This window comes from Bombus bifarius, unplaced genomic scaffold (assembly GCF_011952205.1).
Source record: "Bombus bifarius isolate JDL3187 unplaced genomic scaffold, Bbif_JDL3187 scf7180000008162, whole genome shotgun sequence".
Taxonomy (NCBI): Eukaryota; Metazoa; Arthropoda; class Insecta; order Hymenoptera; family Apidae; genus Bombus; species Bombus bifarius.
The window spans coordinates 497972-520252 of NW_022884484.1; the positions used below are offsets into that span (position 1 = coordinate 497972).

Here is a 22281-nt window from a genome sequence, read left to right on the forward strand (position 1 = left end):
TATTTATATTTTCAATTTTTTATTTCTTACTTTTATATCTCTGGCTACCCTATGACGATGGAAAAATTTAAATGAAAGTATGTGATACGTTTATTATCATCGTGTAGTTTCCGCGCGAATTATTCGTTCGCAAAATTATCATCGCGGTAATTATACATTTCGGAAGAATCGCCAATGCTCCTATCGTTGTAGTATACATGAGTATTCGGCATCTGTATGCTTCTCCATGCGAGAGAAATATTGGACAATAAATTTGCAAGATAGGAAAACACGTACCCAGTTTTTGCGAAGTCTGTCCACATCTGTATGAAGCACTCCATCATTCGGTACATCTCGCTTCCAACTTCGAATGGTTCTATGCCCATTGTTTTCCTTAAATTCGCATAGAACAAGTACTGCAACTCTTCCGCGTGTGTCGCTCCTATAAATGACCAAAAAGAAAGTTACATTTCTCCAACTGCTCTGAACGACAGTCTAAAATCATGTTCTGAAACTTCTACAAGCAAAAAGTTCAAATTGATGGCTTGGTCGGTACGGCAGTCTGATTTCGACGACTCTTTACGGTTGACGTTATTAGGGGCAACTGCTGAACATCGTTAAAGACTGAGGCGCACTGTTAAGCGTGTAACAACGTAAACAGACGTTCGTTCGCTTCAGCTTTGGTGGATACTCGAATCTTTGATCAAAGATTCCAAGCTTACACTTGGAAGACTTCGATCTCAACCATAGGAACTTGGGTACGTTAATGGTCGAAAGTTTCGAACGACTTTTCCAGTTGTATCTATTTACATTTACCGAATCTCTTGCTAATTTTGTTATCTGTTCGAAGTTGATGCTATTAATATTTCATTAGTGACGAAGATTACTAATGAAATATTAATAGTAATTTAACTATACTATTAATTGAAATTATTGAATTTCTATTTATCTTAATCTATTTTTTATTAATTATTAAATACTATTAATTAACTATAGTAATTTAATTTAGCTATTAATAGTTCATTAGTAATTTTCGTCACTTCGGTAAATTTTTGATTCGAGACATTTTCAACGTAGCGGAATTCTAAGCTGTCATTTGTCCAAATTCTTCGATTTTATGATTCACGTTACTATGGAATAGGATGCCTAATTTTTGGTAAAAAAAAATAGATTATGAAAATTGTTATGTAAATTTTGTGCGAGAGTTGATTGCATTTCTTGTATTCTTTAACTTTGGAATACCTTATTTTCATGTTATATTCGTATTAGATTCGTCTCTTGCTCTTGAATACGTAGAGAAATACAGTGAAGTGTATTTTGTAAGTTGGTAAATAATATGCTTTACGTGTTATTTTCATATTTTATTTAAAATCTTTGTTAGTAACGCGTTGAGAAAACGTTACTCCTTGTGTCGATCAAGATATTTGACACCCTAAAAAATCATAAACAACCAGAATCGAAATAAGCATTATCAGTTAACAAAAAAATATGCAAAAAGAGCATTAACAGAGCATTATCTACGCTTTTTACTACGATACACATTTTTTCTATGTTTCGTCATAGTCTATAACATCGCTATAATATCATCATGAAAAATATAAAATTACTCGATACTCGTTACAAATACAAATTTTTTCCATTAAATAGAAAAAATTTTGGAAGAAACCACTTCACCGATGAATTTCTGAGAGCTTAACAAAAGCTCTATCGTATTTTTATAACGGAAGAAAACATTTAAAAAACATAGAACGATCATTCATCAAAATAAGAGTAAGCTATTTGGGTAAAGGAAATTATGTTTCTTTTTCCTATTTCTGCATCTTTTTTTTTTTTTTCTTATAAAATACATACGACAGAACCTTCTTGGTCACACGATCGATAATAATCCGAGGATTTAAAAGCATATTAGAAATTGTAATTAAAATATGAAATACCTGGCAGAGTAATATTAAACGTCGCTTTCATTAGCGAGTGTTCTGGGTCGTAAGTGAACTTGTAAAAATACGTAGGGTGGTTGTTCCTTTCCATCTGGATATTGACAACCTCGTGAATACCCTGAAGGAACATCACGTCGCTCAAATAATTTGAATATTTATCCGCCGTTTTCTCGCTAATTGTATCTTCGCCCAGATACAAGCGTTTCACTTCTTTCGAACTGATTCCTTCCCTGTTTAAGTAAATCTTCGTCTCCTCGGGGATTACCAGCTCAAAGTTCTCGTTCACCTCTCGGATAGATTCCGCGGAATTAGTTCCCCGAAATACTGAAAATATTTTTACACCGAGCTTTAACAATAAATTTACCTTCACCAAAAATCTTCCATCTTCTCTCGGATAATTGCGATAATTGTCTTTCGTTTTAGTAGATTTCTAAGTTCGAGGATATTAAGCCGACGAATATTACGGTAATTTTGTGAAAATTTCGATTGGAAGTTAACAACCGTTAAGATCGCGGCTGTTATCGTTTCCCTTTGATTTCTAAAGATACGTTTTGTGGAAGTAAAACTTACTTCTCCAAGGTCTAGGGATTTACAGAAACGTTTGTATAGGAATTCTCTTTCGATTTGTACTGTGACTATCGTTTCTTTTAGATCGAATTAATCCCCCAAGAAACTTCTCTGTGGATTTCTGGACTTAGAGAAATACAGGTTGTCCCAGACTTAAACGGCCGAACTGTGAGAGAATCTGATTCTACAGGGAAAGAGAAGAAAGAAATGTTACGTAAAGTTTGTTAACCCTTTGCACTCCGAATTTTGTTTCAATTTCGTTGCCAGTAGCTCCCAACGCTTTTAGGTGTTTTATTCGAAATCTACTTTAATTAAAAAATAAGACGATTTAAATAAATAAAGGAAGAAAGAAATTCACTTAAATACCAGTTTTATTCGCACTATTGTTGTATTTTGTAATTTTTAAGCGTATGATATATCTGGAAACAATTTCCAGCATGAAATCCTGCTTTTCTTTCGCACGTTTCACAAACAAAGGCGGAACTGAAAGAATGTCGAGTGGGACTCGACGAAGGAGCTTCTGAGATAAAAATTGATTTCGAGTCGCACTCGACATAGGAGCGCAAAAGGTTAATAAACGCTTTGTTACAGAGTTACAAACAAATGTTCTATGCGTAAAGTAGATAACGATGCATTTTCCATCACAACGCACGGAAATTGACTGGATTATTGTGTCAGCGTAGTTACGTGTTTCTTTTATCATCTGGTGACAATCCCCTGTCGTTAATTGTTGTAAAATATAACAATATGGTAAAAATGATTCTTTTAATTCCTCATTGTAAAATGTTTCTCTTGCGCTCCGATACAAGTTTCACGTCAATGAACAATGCAATTATTTACATTACAAAGTTCTATAAGGAGAATTTTCTTGAGTTTCAATAGCCGCGTCGTTATCCGTTTCACGCGTACGATATTTCTATACAATTTTGTAACAAAGCGCTTATTGATTAACTTTACATAACATTTTTGTCGGCTTTTTCCCTCTGTACAGTAAGCCCTTGCACTTTGGCCATTTAACTTTGGAATACTCTGTATACAAATATACATACACGTACATATACGTACAGTAGTAGAAAACGCGAAAATAAGAAACAGGCTTAAAAATAGCGCCATTCTTTACAAAAATAAAATTGATTTTCAAATAGTTGAAAGAAAAAGCGACTTCTCATTCGTCTCAGACTAATGTCATACATTTTTATAATATTATTACCCGCTTATTACCTAAGCTTGTAATGGGTGAAAGCCTAACACAAGGATAATACCGATAAATATAAAAAGTAAAAAATAATATATATAAATAAGAAAGATACAGTTAGCATAATTTCTTATATAAATTCTAATGTAAATTCTTTTGACGAAAAAGATTATACTGAACAACATCGTTTGAATAACAAAAGAATTAAATGAATAAAGAATTGCATTCGACGTCAATCTAAATTGCAATCTTCCAACGAAATCTTTGAATAACAGAGATTATTAGAACGAGAAGTTACATTAAGAATGTAAAAAATTGCACGAGAAAGAAAATGAACTTACTGCTCAAGAACATGCTTCCCTCGTTTGAATTGAAACCTATAAGAAGAGGTACTTGAATACCTGCTTTAGCCATTACCGCCGGATGTTGAGGCATAAATGGATTTGCAGATTTGTCATCGACGCCTGGTGCAAACATTCCGAATGTAGCGTAACGTTCCTGTAAAAATTCATCGCGAGAACATAAAGAAACATAAAGAAGAATTTCAATTTCTGAAAGGAAAACCTAGAGGAACGGATGTAACAAAAGAAACGGAAGCTGACGAATTTAAATGAGTTTTCTGATGCAAGCAATTTTATTGAAGGTAAAACAGCACATCGATTTATTATCAATCGAACATCGATGAAATTTACAGTGAAATGCATTTTTCCCTCGTACGTAATGTCGACGATCACCAATTATTTCCATCGGAGAGCGTTATATTAATTGTAGAATTAATTGAATATTTTAATAGCGCAATAAAAAATACCTGCCGATATCGAGTAACGATGAAATAATTTTATTATGATTATTGCAAGAAGAATCAATTGAACTCTAACTAAAGCATTTTTACGAAAAATCACCACAGTTAATATACTAAAGAAATAATCTTAAAGAACGAGACAAACGTATTTAAAACGATATTTGTTGGTTGGTTCAGAATATGACAAGGGGAAATATATAGAAGTAGACTTGTAATTTTTAAATGGTATTTGCAGCACATTATATTCCGCAAATAAATCTATCGAATATGAAATATATTTACAATTAAGAGGATAAAAATCATACGACTGAAACTGAAACGATTATTGCAAGAAGAGTCAATTGAACTCTAACCAGAGCATTTTTACGAAAAACCACCACAGTTAATATACTAAAGAAATAATCTTAAAGAACGAGACAAACGTATTTAAAACGATATTTGTTGGTTGGTTCAGAATATGACAAGGGGAAATATATAGAAGTAGACTTGTAATTTTTAAAAGGTATTTGCAGCACAATATATTCCGCAAATAAATCCATCGAATGTGAAATATATTTACAATTAAGAGGATAAAAATCACACGACTGAAACTGAAACGATTATTGCAAGAAGAGTCAATTGAACTCTAACCAGAGCATTTTTACGAAAAACCACCACAGTTAATATACTAAAGAAATAATCTTAAAGAACGAGACAAACGTATTTAAAACGATATTTGTTGGTTGGTTCAGAATATGACAAGGGGAAATATATAGAAGTAGACTTGTAATTTTTAAATGGTATTTGCAGCACAATATATTCCGCAAATAAATCCACCGAATGTGAAATATATTTACAATTAAGAGGATAAAAATCATACGACTGAAACTGAAACGATTTTGAACAAAGACGAAAGTCGTTTAGTGTAGACAAGGTGGTGGAATAAATTGGCTTCGTAACATCGCTTGTTTTCAGTGGGAAAACCGATTTCGCAATACTTGTTCAAAGTTGTGTCTTTGTTACAATTGATACTTTTTAATCAAACTTCTCGCAACTGGGAAACGGAATCATGTGAATTTGTTTGGGAAATTAGAAACACCGGAGGAATTGGAAGCGTATCGCTGGACCGGTCGGAACTTTCTGCGGTTGTTTCATGTATCTCTCAACTACTCCTATAACGTTGTTTCTTTACTAAAATAATGTTCGTTTCGTGTTTTCCGAGTTCTGGAATTTACTCAATCTATCGTTTAAATGTTTCCCGTGAATTCGGTGAATTTCGTTCTGCGAAGGAAATATGACCAGCAAGAAAATTTCTAACACACTGTTTTCACAATTGTTATTCATTTTTCATTGAGATTTTAGATCTCGAACCATGTAGATAATTGTTGTTTTGTTTCATAAAACCAGAAAATTTTCTATTTAATGACTACCTTTTGCGAGACTCACCTTTGGCGTGAGAAGCTTAGTTTCGAGATCCACGAGCTTTTTCGCGTCTATCGTCCTCAGGAACTCGACCACAGTCTCAGGATCGGTCGAGGTTTCGCCAAGTTTTGCGGCCAACTGGAATCCGTACTTGCTCGGTTTCTCGCTTATAATGGCCCAAGGATTAAACGCCACTCCGCTCTGTATAATCGCTTTGTGAAACAATCCTGTGCAAACCAAATTAAAACTCTCAATCTTTCCAATGTTTCCGATTTTCAGCGAATCAATGAGTTTTTCGACGAGCGAAGATACAATACGATATACAGAATATTTGTACAGCAGTTTATTCTTACAAAAATATATCCGAGAAGATGGAATATAGATCTTTTATGCTCGATACATTTTCGAATCTGATTTTCTTGGAAGAAAATCTCTTTTCTTATACTCTTTTCTATCTTTTTTTTTTTCTTTTTACTTATCTTCATTTGTGCGCAGAACATAGTAAGAATGGGGAGACACGCTACATAACACGGATTTCGATTTTAGGGTAATGGGATAGAAATAACGCGTGATGATACGTTCTCTGGAAAAACGAGCGGAAGGGCACAAGCGAAAATGTTTCGCTTGTTAAAAAAAAAAAAAAAGAAAAAAACAAAGAACTATATTCGAAGAAAAAAATGGAATTTATGCATGTTACTTTCATTTCGACGGAATAAAAATGTTATTCGCTGGAATTCATTTGATTATGGTAATTTCGAAAATGATGATATTAGATTATATGACATCTCTATGATTTAAAATTAGAATATAATTCTGAATATAATTCTTCTTCGCGTATTTCATCATTTCCCATCGCATTCCTATACTGTAGTATTGAAAAAGGATAGTGTGAAAGAAAAAGTCGAAATATTTCGTTCTCAACGTGTCACTTACGCAGCCAGAAATTCGTTTTAAACTTTGCTCATCTAAGTGTCGTTATTAACGAGAGAAACAAGAACATGGAAATCTGATGTAATTTCGTTTTTCAAAACTTGTATCCTACACACATCGGATTACCACGTTCCTTTCCGTCTTTGAAATTCTCAATTTATTTGATAGTAAGTATGTGCTTTCCAGCTACTCTCTGTAAACGTCTATTTAAGCCTGTAAATAATGCCTAGATAGAAACGTTGAATCGTCCTTTTAGCTGCATCAAAATAAATATTTGAAATCCTACCGTGAGCCAATGGAGATATAGTTAGGTAATGGACCGACGATGCACCAGCGCTTTCTCCGAATATAGTGACGTTGTTGGGATCTCCACCAAAGTTGCAGATATTTTCCTGTACCCATTTCAGGGCCATCACTTGGTCCTTTAAACCTTGATTACCCGGCGCGACTTCGTGTTCCAAATTCAAAAAACCTGCAACAAGAGACGAGGATTGCAAATCGGAATTCTGTAACCTGTACACGCTTCCGCGATATTTATTTTTGATATCGTAAACACGTTGTCAAATATTATCGCTCTTGAAGGCTCGATAAGCTTTCTCGCTAAAATTCTTAACCCTTTTAGATTTGAATTTTTTTCAAGCTTCGAGAAATATTTGCTTCAATCGTTAGTGTCAAAAGTTTGAATAAGTTTCGTGTGAAATTCTACGAGCGTTTAATTGTAAGTTATCTGATCGAAGAATGTTCATATCGCGTAACGCAGCGTGGATTTTAAAATTATTCTTCCAATTAGGCCATATGTTATTAAAATGTAAATATAAACCGGATTAAGTTAGAAGCGTAGAAATAAATTTGATTGATTAATTGTTTGAGCTGTCTTGTGTAGTTAGGTTGTATGCAACGTCGTGAAAATGTCAGGTAGAGAAATATGATTTATACGATCCTCCAAGAGGATTCATTTTACGGGCTGATAAGTTTTTGGCTTTGGATGTCGTACATTTTTCAACGATTTCGTTTCATGTGGGATGCCAATGTGGAAAATACGAATGACAAATGACTTTCTGATAAAACCGAGTGCAGCAGGGGCATCGAATTTTTCTTGAGAATTGCTTTTGTCATTTGCTCGAACGATAAAGGCACTTTGCTGTATTGGGAACAGCGTTTCGTTGAAAGTAGAAATTCTCTCTTGTTCTGGTCAATCTGTTTCTTACGTTTTGCATTTTCACGTACCGAGGTACATGCTGATTCAAAGAATAGAAATGTTAATCCAGATAAGAGAGGAAAACGGTAGAGAAAGTAATTTTACCAATGAATACTAGTCAATTTCTTAAATCAATTATTGCCAATTCCATTTTCAAACGATTATAAAAGTGCATTTTTATAAAAATAGAATTAGTCCCTTCTTGTCTGAAAGGAAATAAGGTTCTCTTGAGGTTTAAGGTTCTCTTGTTCGCTTAATTTGTTACATTTATTATATGCAAACTGATTCGATATCTTCGTGAAAAAAAAAATTTCCTGAATCATTGCGGTGAACGAGATAGTATCAGCTGCAGTCGCTCTACTATTATTTTATCTACCACTCTTCTATCTCTACGTGAAAAACAACGATACATCGCGTGAAAATCATCGATAGAATGCGATATGAGATAATTAACATTATATAAGAACTAAGATAATTGAATAAAAAGCAGGAAGCCTGATAAACTAGTCTAAGAAAACGTTTAGCGCGTTTCGAGATAAAATGATTTATAAACTACGCTAATTTTTACTTTTGGCTACGTTAATATACATTAATGTAGATAATCGCATTAATTATATATCTAATTATTATATATTATATATTACTTTACTAGTTATATTATCAATCATTTTATATACACAATAATGAAAAATAATAATAATAGATACATAATATATATTATAATACAATATATTATACCAGTATATATTATTAACGATTATATAAATATTACTAACAAGCAACTATAGCACAAGCCATGTCAGTGACAGACGCACTCACCCAAGACACCGAGTCTGTAATTAATCGTGACCAGAATAACATCCTTCCGCATGAAATACACGGGCCCATAATACTCGTCGCTGCCTGACCCCATCATGAACGCACCACCGTGGATCCATACCATCACCGACATTTTCGTCGATGTCGGTTTCATTGGTTTGTACACGTTCAAGTAGAGGCAATCGTCGTTGCCCACTAAATCGTGCGACAACATGTCCTTCTGGCTGCAACAGTTGCCGAACTCTAAAGCGTCCCTTACACCTGTCCATGGCTCTAAGGGTTCTGGATCCTGAGCAAAGACAGAAAGAAAGATCCTGTAGTGATACGAGGAAGTTCCTTTAATCGTGGCATAACGATAAAACGAACGTTGACCGTCACATTTATCGAGGCCAATGACGAATTTGTTTTGCTGAATACCGACAGACATTTATGAGGAAATAAATTTCGAGGAGTATTTTTTACGAAGAAGGCGTATTTTAAGCGTAATATTCGGAAAAACGAAGCGTTAGGGTAAATTATTACATATTTCGTAGAATATCGATACAAATTCGTAGATATTTCTAAATAAAATTCGTGCTATTCCTTCGCGAAGAAGAAAAGTATATTTTTAAACGTAACATCCATAGAGACGAAGAACGCGCTCGTTAGAAGGATTATCACATACTTCGATGAATATCGGTAGAAATTTTCAAACGAATATTTTTTCTTTTGCGTAGAACGAAATGCATCTGAGTATATTTAAACGTAAGAGAATCGCTTGGAGACAAGCGCCAAAGTGACAGAGAACATTTTTATATATTTTATTGAAAGTATGCGGAATCTCTTGAGAAAATATTCTTCGATATTGGCTCTTCACTGAAAGAACTACACTAGCCTAGAAAACCTAGCGTCGATTTCGATCTTAGGTATTCCTTCCTGTAACGACAAACGTGACAGTTTTGCGAAGGCTCTTAGAGTACACGGTGTTCTTCTTTAGAATATAGAACCCTTGCGTTTGGTATTACGTATCTGTATGCGCGTGCGTACGTAAGTAGGTATGTATCATGAAACTTTTGAACTTTCCTCGTTATTCTTCATCTTGGTTTTCACTTCGAAGCGGTTTATTCGACGAGTTGCGTGAGCACGTTTTATTGTCGAGAAAATTACCGATAATAGTAAACTAATCTGTCTGATGTAACCGTTGCATTCCGTGTAGAGTAGAGGAAACAATTTTCGTTTTCGCGGTTTTTAATTCGACGTTTAATTCCGCGTTCTTACGAGGCATTGGTTTCTGTATCGTTAAAGATCACGTTGAATAATTAGTGCATATAAAGATCATTATCAGAAGTTAAAATAAATTAACTCAAGTATAATAATACAATAATTACCGAAAGTATTTTATATGAGATAATTATCATAGGTCAGACTAATGTTAAAATTGAACAGGTGGTAACAAATGGAGTGAAAATTATTATAATTTATATAGTTACGAAATATCGCACTTTTATCGGCAATATCGCACAACCATCAAGTTTCTACATAGACAAAGAACTGTCGTCGAAGATTATTTTATTAATCAGATTCATCAGCAGAAAAGGACAGTGTTTGTAATTTTTAACAACGATTATTTTCTGTTGAAAATGACAACGTGAGTTCGTGCTCGCCATCCATATGCAGATGCGTTAGTTATAAGAAATAGTAACTAGAAGATAATCCTAGTTACGATCGATAGATTTAATCGATAGGCTTAAGATGCTTTTTTGTTTTCATCCCTAGTTTTTTGTAAGCGCGTGCAATAAAGGTTTTTTTGACTCAGAACGGTGTGATAGATTTATCCATTCAATAAAATAATAACTATTGTGATCCTACCTTTGAGTATAGAAATAACGACATTTTCAATTTATGAAGCTATAGAATCCTAAAGAACCTCCTTTCCAGTTGTGTCATTATTATAGCGAATATATGCCGCATGATAGGTACCGCGAATAAATTAACTTCAAGATCGCATAGAACGAGCGTAATAAATTTTCTATGCTGGAAATTATATGAATTGGAAATTATGTTAACACGATGTGTCAAGGTCGTAGCGAATGATTCAATAGCAAGTAAAAATATTCTTTTAATAAGGCCATAAAAATATACTTATATATAGTGATGAAGTATTATTATATAATAATTTGAATATTGCGATCTGTCACTCCATACGGGATATTTTTTTTTTATTAATTGAAAAATTATAAATAAATGGTTTCTCTTCTCGATCCCTCTGTTCATCCTACAATTATGAATCTACAAATAACAACAGTCGAAAACGTATTTTCAGAAATTAAGCACAAAACATTTTAATATGAAACTTATATTTATATCTAGTTGCACGATACGGTGATCGTATTTGATAATTTTCAATGACAGTATCACTGAGATCGGTGAACAATGGTTTAACCCTTGTCACTCTGCCAATGTGCTAACATATCTACTAATTATGTACATAATTATCTTTTATCTTAAAAGTTCCTTCGGAATATTCCCTCGCTATCTTCGTTATTATAGTCTCTAATCAAAATCTATTTTATTTTACGTATGACACTGTCCAATTATGAAAAAAGATAGGATCTCGTTATAGCAAATTGGCATAAACACGATGATACGGTGTTATTACAGTTTATCAATATTTATTGCAATTTGTTTAAAAATCGATAAGTACAATAACGATAAGCGCGTATAAACTGAGGAAATTCTTATAGGAAATTCAATTTAATTTAATTTGCAATTGTTTCGCGAGTGATAAACTGAAATATAAAATGTACAAATTTGAAAGCCTCTCTATATTTATAATGCTTCCAAGTATAAGAAACTTATTGATCCTGTCTATTATTAATACTTATATCTCTGTTACTAATCCTCACATTATACCAAAAGATAGAAACAAAACGTTTCGCAATACAGTTAACTGGATCTAAATAAAACAATTCCCCATTGCATATCGCTCTATGTTATGCACTTGTTGTATAAAATTTGAATTATTTACATGTATTAAGACACATCATCAAAGTACCACTCGTTTTTTAATATTACTTTTTATTCCAGCATATTACAGTTCTCTAGATCTTTAGATCAAATAACGACACAATTTTTCCTGTTATTGCCTTTTCCCATGATCAAGCGGAGAAAAGATAAGAGAAAACGAGGAATCATTTTTCCACTGTCATATCTAGTTTAAACACGCAACGGAGTTTCGTCGTGTGGAACGATCGTTTCACTGGAAATTCACCTTAAATCGAAGCGGCCCGACTGGCGGCTTCGCGTATGGGATACCACGAAACGAGAGATACCGGTCACCATAATAGCTTTCCTCGATAACGCCACGTAACTGGCCTTGCTTCACGCGTACCACGGTGTTGTCGTGCGCCATAACGCAAAACGAATCAACTTTCGACGACCGACGATTCGAGCTGAACTGGTAGCATACTGTAAGCATTGTATTAAATAAGGACCTGTCTTCTCAGTTGGTTAACCACGGTGCTATTGGTGGGGACGGCATCTGACGATCTGTTTAAACCTTGCCCAAGGTTACAGTACGCTGACTCTGCCGTTACTCAGTATACATTGCCCGATGGTTTAAAATAGAAGTACAGTAGAAAGTAATGTTTCTTTTCGCTTTTCTATCGAGGCAGTTTGAAACGCTACGAGGAGAATGTTTTTCAGTATATCGTACGTTGTACAGCTTCGAATAAATTAAAATTAAAATTACGATATATTATTTGTTGAAAAAAGTTATTCGAAATGCCAAAAGACTAATATCTTTTTCTGTTTTTATTGAGGTAATTTGAATTTATTGAGGTAATTATTCTTTCGTAGGACTACAAAATAAAAAGAAACCTCGTAACGATTCTCAGCTAAACAAAACCCGTTCCTTACTGAAAATGAATAGTTTTAACAAATCTAAAAAGAAAGGGAATATAACTTTTGCGTTGCTATCTGCTACAACGTTACTTCCATTGTTTTTCTATCGTTAAAAGCATTTTTTAATTTGAGATAAATGCGAAAGAACGGTTATTCCACGACAAGATGGTGGACGATAGATAAGATTGTACGATACAATTATAATCGCGAAGGTAGATTTGCGATTTTTGTGGAAATTTTAGAAAAATAATTTCTACATATAAGAAAATTTGCATAAATCACACATTTGAAGTGAAGTATATATATATATATACAGGGTGGTTGGTAATTGGTGGTACACGCGGAAAGGGGGTGATTCTACGCGAAAAAAGAAGTCGAAAATATAGAATAAAAATTTTGTTTTTTAATTTTTCCATCGAGACAACGATCTACAGTGAGATCCGTTATAACGAGACGCGATAAAGTGCACGCGTACCGAGCCAAAATTCAAAGTCGATTTTCTCGAAAACAAAGCCTCGAACGACAAATTTTTATTCTACATTTTCGACTTCTTTTTTCGCGTAGAATCACCCCTTTTCCGCTTGTACCACCAGTTACCAACCACCCCGTATATATATGTCGGAGATGAAAGGAAACCGGAGCCTCTCCTTTGAAATTTTGGGAAAATCCTCTAATACTTTAGCCTAGATTCTATCGTAGCCGTAATTAAGCAATTGTTGTCATTCAATCTGATCTAATGCCAAACGTAGCCACAGTCACGGGATGGACGTTTTGCCTGACGGAGGTGTGGAGTGGCTGTACGGTTCTCTTTAAAAATGTGGTTGTGACGGCATACGGCCTCAAGAACGGGCCTAGCCACGTGTGATTTTACCTCGGAGGTGCCAATATAATGGGACGCACTTTGTTTTAATAATCAAACTCCAGGCAGAAACTGCCTAGCAACGGTGATTGGAACTTTCTCGATACTTCTAACGAGTATTTAACAAACGAACGCAATTGTAAAGAGAGGAAAATTTTCATCAGTCTGTTATTCGTGCGATCGCCTTGGAAAGTTACACATCGAGCAGTTTATACCGAGCGTCCCAGCAATCGTATTTTGTGCTTAAAAGTATTCTACGCTTGGTAAAGAGTTATCCCGTTGACCCGTGGATTCGTTATCGAACCCAAGAACATCGTCAATCGCATCTTGCGTGTTTAAACACCACGGTCCTTCGTTAAACTTCGTAAAAGTCATTTTTGTACCTGTAAATATAATCTCTGTTGTACAAAACGATAGCTAGTTCTAAATTCTAACGATAACCCGACATATATATATTAGATATGCAGTTCCTACGTTGTGAAACTTCAAATGTTTGTATTTATTGAATGTTTCAAGGATGTTGTACTTTATGTTTGATTAAATTTTCTCATATGTAGAAGTTATTTTTCTTAGATTTTCACAAAAATTACATATCTATCCTCGCGATCATATTTGTATGGTACGATCTTATCTGTCGTTTAGTAATTATCGTATCGTAATCAAAAAATGTTTTTAACGATAGAAAAACAATCGAAGTAACGTTATAGAAGATAGTAACTCAACAGTTATATTGCCTTTTTCTTTAGATTTGTTAAAATTGTTCATGTTCAGTAAGGAACGGGTTTTGTTTAACTCAGACTCGTTACGAGCTTTTTTCTTTTTTTATCTTGTGGTCCTACGAAAGAATAAAACTGTAGTGTAATGTGAAAAACTTTCTGGGTCAATTACAATTCAATTACGTCCAAATGTGTTCATTATTCATCTCGACTTGAGATGGACCGGTCAGATTACGTTTCACGAGAGGAGAAAGAAGAAACATTCGTCTGTGGCAAGAAAATGTTGTTTCGGAAATTACTTGGCATTTAAACCGGAGCAGAGCCATTTAAATTGTGTCTTTCTAAGAAATGTTTTAACGACTTTAAATATGCATATTATTCGTTCCTGCTTATCTTTTACACCAGTTTATGTTAATAATTCGCGTTTTCGTAATTTTATACCGATATACTAATCTACTACTGTACTACTATCTATACTACTATACTAATGTTATCATAATGAATATCAGTCTAGCAACCTTGATTTGATAGATATTGCCTGGCATTTGGAAAATAGTGGGACTTGTTTGTTACAGAATAATTTATGTAAATTCTTTAACACGCTGGTGATTAGATTCCATCAGCAATGAGACTGCACTCTCATTATATCAAATTAAACTATTAAATGCAAGATAGTCTGCCGGAACGTTTATTGTTAAAAAAAACTAGGTTGATTCGATAAATAAAGACGATAAGTTTAAGCTGATAAATAAATTAATTTATACATACCATAGTGTTATTACATTACTTAAACAGTTACATAAAAAAGGTACAATAATTAAATACGATTCACTACGTGAAGAGAAAGTTTATTACATTTCCTGGAAGAGAGGAAGCAAGAGAACAGAAGTAGCAAGTGAAAGGGAGAGAAACCGAAAGTTACGGAGAGTCGGACAAGAGAGAATATTAAAAAGGATAACAAATATTTCAATCGCCAGTTCATAATAAATGATACATCGATACTTTACTTAATCAATTAATTATTCATTAACAACATTAACGTCTAACGTTCTGACCAAAACATACACACTTTATGTTACGTACAATTTTTCTTACGTTTCTTTATCATATCTTTCTCATTATTTATCGTACTCTTATCGTTACTTATATAACGAACAAACGTGTCGTTGTTTATTATCCCGGGCAACCGTCGAACAAATCAGTCATTAAGATTTCTCGTCGAGGCTAAAACCGGAGATGAATGAAATGAACTTTTGCCCTCATTTCCCTAATTGAAGATCACGGCAATATCTTGACGCAGTTGTTTCCAGCGAAGCAATGTCTATTTTTCTATGATACAATCGGAGGAAGAAAATTATATATCAGCAAAATTTCTTCCCCAGATAAAACCTCCATTGTGAGTCGATCTTTTCATCGAAATTAGGATTTTTAATAATAAAACAGTTCTCGAGACGGCTGCTATCTCCTCTGTTCTATCTTCGTCTCAATAAACGAGCAAGATCCATAGCATCATGAGAAGGGAAACTGTATGATGCCAGTGTTCCAGCCGATGAATTGTGGCAAGCAATTTGCAAGGAAGCTTGCAAAGGCTAAATATTTGCCGATCGTACGATCGTTTCTTTGCTCTCGTTCAATTTTGCCCCTCGCAAATAGCAGACGGTCAACAAGCAGATGCAGCTAACTTTTTACGAGGTGACGTTTCATCGTCGACCAGTTTTACGACGATGACGAAGTCTGGAGAACAGCTATTCTCTTTGAAACATTTGACGAGGAAAATCTGTCCTCGAGGTAACCTTGATTGCTGGAAAAGCTGATAAAACCAATATTTCGAAAACGAGTTCTTCATGTTGATAGATAACGTAAAGTACAAGGAGAAAATCAGGTTTTCACAGAGGTGGAAAATTGTAAATAGAAAGCGCAGGATCAAGGAAAGCTTAAAACTGTTACTTGTGTGTATACTATGAGAGTATTAGTAAGTTTTATACCAAAGATTTTTTTATCACTTTGGTAACACTCGTACGTATACAGGGTGGTTGGTAACTGGCGGTACAAACGAAAAAGGGGTGACTCTACGCGAAAAAAGAAGTCGAAAATGTAGAATAAAATTTTTTTTTCATTTTTTCCATCTAGACAACGATCTACAGTGAGATCCGTTATAACGTACCGCACGCGTACCGAGCCAAAATTCAAAGTCGATTTTCTCGAAAACAAAGCCTCGAACGAAAAATTTTTATTCTATATTTTCGACTTCTTTTTTCGCGTCGAATCATCCCCTTTCCGCTTGTACCACCAGTTACCAACCACCCTGTATATGTACCTTAAACGCTTGCACCTTAAATATAAATTATATTGGATCATCCCATAAGTAGCATGGTTTCCTTAAGAGTTCAGTTTAAAACAGTAGGAATTGTTACTATCGGAGTATTAAAAAATTGAAATAAGAAACTTAATAGGGAAATGTAATGAATTATAAAGAGTATGGGAAAATTCATTGTTAGATAATTAACAATTAATAGTAAATCGCATACGTTTCATACGTCTTGTATGTTTCACGTGTTTCTTAAACAGGAGGAGCGAATCGCAAAAGGAGCAGATGAATGAGCGAATTGGCATGTTTGCAGATACGATTGATACAGCTACTTAAATAACCTTTAGAGTAGTAGCTATATCAATAGTTAGTGCTCTACGCTACAAAGATAAGCGAAATAATGGAAACTTTCTGAATGGAGTATTATGTTTAAAAAGCTGAGGAATTTCTGGTCAGTCTATGTAGCTGTTCGAAATTTTATTGTTAAATGTAACGTCAGCTGTGAGTTTAAGTAGAAAATCCGAGGGTCGTTAAGAACAGATCATCGTTATGGCATGTGATCGTTACGAATTGTGTAGGAAAGAGAACGTAAAGACTCGAATTGAATTTTCTCAATGAAATCAACATGCGGCCGGCGGTGATCATAACATTGAATCTTCATTCAATTACGGTCAATGACGTGATAAACCGGTAAGCTTTGCATTTCAATGAAACCTGTTCTTTCATATTAATGGCTGCGCTTTGCGTTAAACATGATTTATACAGTGTATAAAACACTGTCTTTTACCAACAACATTTTACCGTACCTCGCAAACGATGTTGATTGATTTAAGCGTACGAGATATTAATAGAAAAATAACGATTTCGACATGTCCTGTAAATGTTATAACATGTTGTTCGTATTATCAATGTCGCTGTAACACCATCGGTGGAGAACACGTTCAAAGGACAGAGGAATTTTCAACGGAATATGCAAGAGGATTACAGAAGAAACTATTTTAATCTAAGTTTAACGTAGAACACAATGCGTCCTTTGAACGAATACACAGTAGCAGTTCTAGAAACAATTCATCCCACACAGTGTAATAATATTAATTTCGAAATGAATGGTCATATTTCACGCGAGTTATGGAAGCTAGACGTTCCTATTTAAATGCTCGCCACCGTATACCAAGAACCATTTTGGATTCACCCCTCAACTAGCTCTAAGAAAACTACCACCAACACCCTCTATAAATCATCAACGTTCCTCACAAATTACACGTCGTCGACGCTGCTGTCTTTTAAATAACGAAACCAAGCAATCTGCCAGGCTATCCATGCATAATTTCGCTCGTGTATTATTGTTATGATTTTGTATTTGTTGAAGATTTCGACGTTGTGTCAATTAAAGAGAAATTATATTCGTCGTTCTCACATGTAAAGTTACTTCACCAATTAACATGAAACGTGCGTGTTTTTGTAACAGAGACAACACTGTCCTTTAAGTCTCGTGCTATTAACACTAAACACTAAACACTAAACACTAAACACTAAACACTAAACACTAAACACTAAACACTAAACACTAAACACTAAACACTAAACACTAAACACTAAACACTAAACACTAAACACTAAACACTAAACACTAAACACTAAACACTAAACACTGAACACTGAACACTGAACACTGAACACTAAACACTATACACTATACACTATACACTATACACTATACACTATACACTATACACTATACACTATACACTATACACTATACACTATACACTATACACTAACACTAACAATAACAATAAATCGCCACTCTTGATCCGTCTCGGTTTTGCTTAACTAAACGGAGGCAATAAAACTCGCGCGTATCCTTAAACAATGACAAAACTTCCGTAGAATACCAAGTCTATGAGATTGGTTAAATCACGGACGAGAACTTTTACCATAATCGTGACGATTACCATTTCTTGATTTATGCCCGTATTTGCATTGCGAAAACAATCGCAACCGATTCGATAAATATCGGTAAAAGGGCAGCTCTAAGTGTCCAAGTCGAAGACAGGTCGAAATAGTGGCGTTTGTTGCCCGTTTAATCAAAATGCAGATGTAATCTGGTAAATTTGATGGTGGTAAATTTGAAGAACTCGAAGAATACTGTGATATAAAGTACGATCCTCTTAGAGCGAGAATAAAAGGTAAAGAATGGCAACAAAGTCCATGATTTCAAGAAATTTAGGAAGCTCCTAGACGAATCAATATACAGGGTGGTTGGTAACTGGTGGTACAAGCGCAAAGGGGGTGATTCTACGCGAAAAAAGAAGTCGAAAATATAGAATAAAGATTTAAAAATTTTAAATTTAAAAAATTAAAAAAATCGAGACAACGTTCTACAGTGAGATCCGTTATAACGAGACGCGATGAAGTGCACGCGTACCGAGCGAAAATTCAAAGTCGATTTTCTCGAAAACAAAGCCTCGAACGAAAAATTTTTATTTTACATTTTCGACTGCTTTTTTCGCGTAGAATCACCCCCTTTCCGCTTGTACCACCAGTTACCAACCACCCTGTATATTGTAAAATACTATGTTGTCAATAAATATCGAACATATGAGAAAAATGCAGTTTGCAAATGAATATTGTCGATATTATATTGACAATGTACAATGCTGACAAAGTTCTGCGTGTACAATGATATTGAAAACTCTGAAATATCAATTCTAACACCGTGATGTTGTTATACAATATACAGGGTAGGTCAGTAAGAATGGCCAGCTGAAACAACTCGTTATCTATTGATTTTGTCAAAAAGTGTTTGAAATAAAATTTGTTGTACTCGAGATACTTGATCAGCTGAAGTTTGATTTTTTAATACCTTATATTTCATGAGATATCGAGGTAACCTTGAACTTCTGAAATGGCACCTTACACGCTCTTTATAACATTAGTCGATCCAATCGGACAGTCTCTACAAAAAGGTATTAACCTAATTGATGATTAGTTTAGGAGATATTTTAATTTACATTTGTCAAGTTTAACGTATGAAAGACAAAGAAAAACGTGTCTTTCTTTTGCAAAAATCAAACTATATCTTCATCTGGTCAGGTTGCTCTAGTGCAATCAATTTCATTTCAAAGATTTTTTTTATAAAGTCAGTAAGTAGCGAGTTACTTCTGATGGTCATTTTTACTGACTTATTGCTGTATATCGTTCACCTGAGGGCCTCTACTTTTCAAAAGGAGTGGAAAGGAGAAGAGAAAGTTTCTACTTCTTGTTCTCGGTGGTTATCTGCTATGTATACCAATTTTATCGATCGCGTTCCTTCGTTAGCATTTTCACTCCATGAAGATTCCATTTCACAGAGGTACGGATTACGTCTGAGCACGTTAAGGAAATAAGCGATTGAAGTAAATGGCCAACGCCGGGTAGAAAATCGCATTCGACGAGCTAAATTTCAACGAGCCTCCTCTCTTGAACCGAGTTCGGTTCAATTTCGATGCACCGGAGAGGAAGAAGCTTGAAATAAAAGTCCATCACACATTTCGATTACTTTTGATACGTTCGAGCATAGGAAGAATCCTTTTTCAATAAAATATTTCGTTTCAGTATGTTTTAAAACAGCACAATGGCAATTTCAAACAATTGAAATATCATCGCTAATTATTACACAAGAAACAATCAGAGCAAGAGAATATTTGACTTTTCCCTTGTCTTCGTTTTGCGAACGAAAGAAATTTTCAATCCACATGAAACGTTCAACATAAAATCGATCTTTATTATTTACGGATTTTTATATCTATCATACTAACCAAGAGTTCCATTGACTTATTTAAATTCCTCGTGAAAAACTATGCTTCACCGGGTCTTTCAATAATTTTAGAATCACGATTCTTCGGAATTACAATCCGATGAGACGTCTCGTAGCTTCTGTAGAGATTAACCTTTTAAAAAATCCATAAGAATCCATTGGAAGAATCTCAAAAGAGCCGGCGGTTAGCAATCCAATCAATATCGAATTCGTTCTTCCCAAGTTTAACAAATCTTCAATGAACCGCGATCTTTTCTTCCAAATTCTTTGACGCCCTTACGGACTAAGAATTATTCCCTCGATTATTAATCAACACGATCAAGAAACCGGTGATCGAGGTACTTGCAGGTTTTCCGTTTACCTCTTTGATTAATGGCGGAAGTGAAGCGGAAATTACTCTTTTCCTCCATCCACGATCTGACGTCTTAAGATCGCCTGGAAATTCATTAGAAACCAATTAAACGTTTCGCTTTGCGACACGGATATTTAATTTGATTTCTCAATTTCTTGAACTCTTGCTTTTTTCGCCAGCTCGTCGATAGATCGGCGTTTACGTCATGTTCGCTTTAGAATAAAGAATTTTTATCGCGGAGAGGCCACTTTAAGAATTCACATATGAGAAAACATTACGACAGTTCACACGCTGATGCTGATTATGTATAACTGGCGAAAATCAGTCTTTGAAACGACTCGTGACTTAAAATGATAAATAGAAATTATGTAACCATGCAAATTCGAAAATCGTGGCGAAGAAGATGATTTCTTTATTCTCGTGTCATTTAATTAATTACTTAGTTAGTTAGATTAAATCGAAATTGTTTCGATATCGAAAATTTTGACTACTGTTCTATTTTTACTGAAAGAAAGGGAGTATAATAAATAAAATAATTTGATAGATTTAAAATTATTTAAAAAGAAAGTTAGAATTATTTAAAATCATCCTACTATTTAATCTTAATTGATTTTGATAATTCCATCTTACAAAAAAAATTATTCGATTTCATTGCTAATTCGATTGCAATCCTAACGGTATAAAATAGGACAGGAAATGGTTTCGTAACTATGTTGATGTAACTGATCGTCAAATTAGTCAAGAAACTGTATATCTACATAGAATAGTTCCCTGATAATTTCCTCTTTCAACTTTCCTCCTCTTTTGCATTTTTATTTTTTCTTGACGAATAGAAGAATACGAAAAATTAACATATGATCGATCGTTAATCGCGCGTAACATCGAATAATCAATACCTCAATAATCGACTAATTGTTTTTAATAATAATACACTATTTTATACCTAATAATATACTTACAATAATTTATTTATCTTAATTAGCTTTTCAACGTACAAACGATCAAATAATATATAGAGATGGGAAATTAAACGATGAAAAGACTAAACATTTTCCAAATTATTTTACTTTTTCTCCAATTTATTTCCATCGTCTCCTACCATTTTCAAATTATGCCATTTCCTTAAAGTGAACAATTTTTGTTGTCATACGTGAAGCGCAAAACTCTTACAACAAAACTGTATAAAATACTGCAGAACGTAGTCTTGCGAGAAAAAGAAAAACAGAATCGTACGAAAATCGTTGAGAGGAGTTTCACGGGGTAAGTAGTGCAGAAAGATTATAAAAGAGACAAACGTATGTAAATGTATAGGAAGAGTGTTTAAACAAGAGAACGAGGAAGGAAGGAGAATAAAAAAGAAGGAATGGAAAAAGGTTTTATTCGCATTTACCACTCTGTGTGGAAATCGTTGATGAAAATTTTATAAGATAAACAAAGAAAGAGAAAGTGACGGAGGATATAACGAGGAAAAAAGAAAGAACGAAGAACAATTTTATTTACATTTATCTACGATTTTAATGCTGGGAATGCTGGGAAT

At 34.2% G+C, this 22281-nt stretch overlaps 2 protein-coding genes across 8 annotated transcripts in view; one reads left to right on the plus strand and one right to left on the minus strand.

Moving 5' to 3' along the window:
• Window positions 1–22281, plus strand: part of LOC117208806 (calcitonin gene-related peptide type 1 receptor-like) — a 166494-nt gene that overhangs the window by 124320 nt on the left and 19893 nt on the right. The window lies entirely within an intron of this gene.
• LOC117208802 (esterase FE4-like) overlaps window positions 1–22281 on the minus strand; it is a 36912-nt gene that overhangs the window by 1157 nt on the left and 13474 nt on the right. The window contains exons 1-7 of one of the 2 annotated variants that reach the window (XM_033450180.1): window positions 12079–12300; window positions 8829–9117; window positions 7098–7283; window positions 5906–6108; window positions 4020–4176; window positions 1914–2240; window positions 277–421 (exon numbers count right to left, since the gene is read on the minus strand). In XM_033450180.1, the coding sequence (XP_033306071.1) occupies window positions 277–421; window positions 1914–2240; window positions 4020–4176; window positions 5906–6108; window positions 7098–7283; window positions 8829–9117; window positions 12079–12285 (1514 nt within the window). In that variant the 5' untranslated portion in view covers window positions 12286–12300. Of the gene's footprint in view, window positions 1–276; window positions 422–1913; window positions 2241–4019; window positions 4177–5905; window positions 6109–7097; window positions 7284–8828; window positions 9118–12078; window positions 12301–22281 lie in introns of those variants that run through there. The other variant, XM_033450181.1, reaches the window with a different exon arrangement.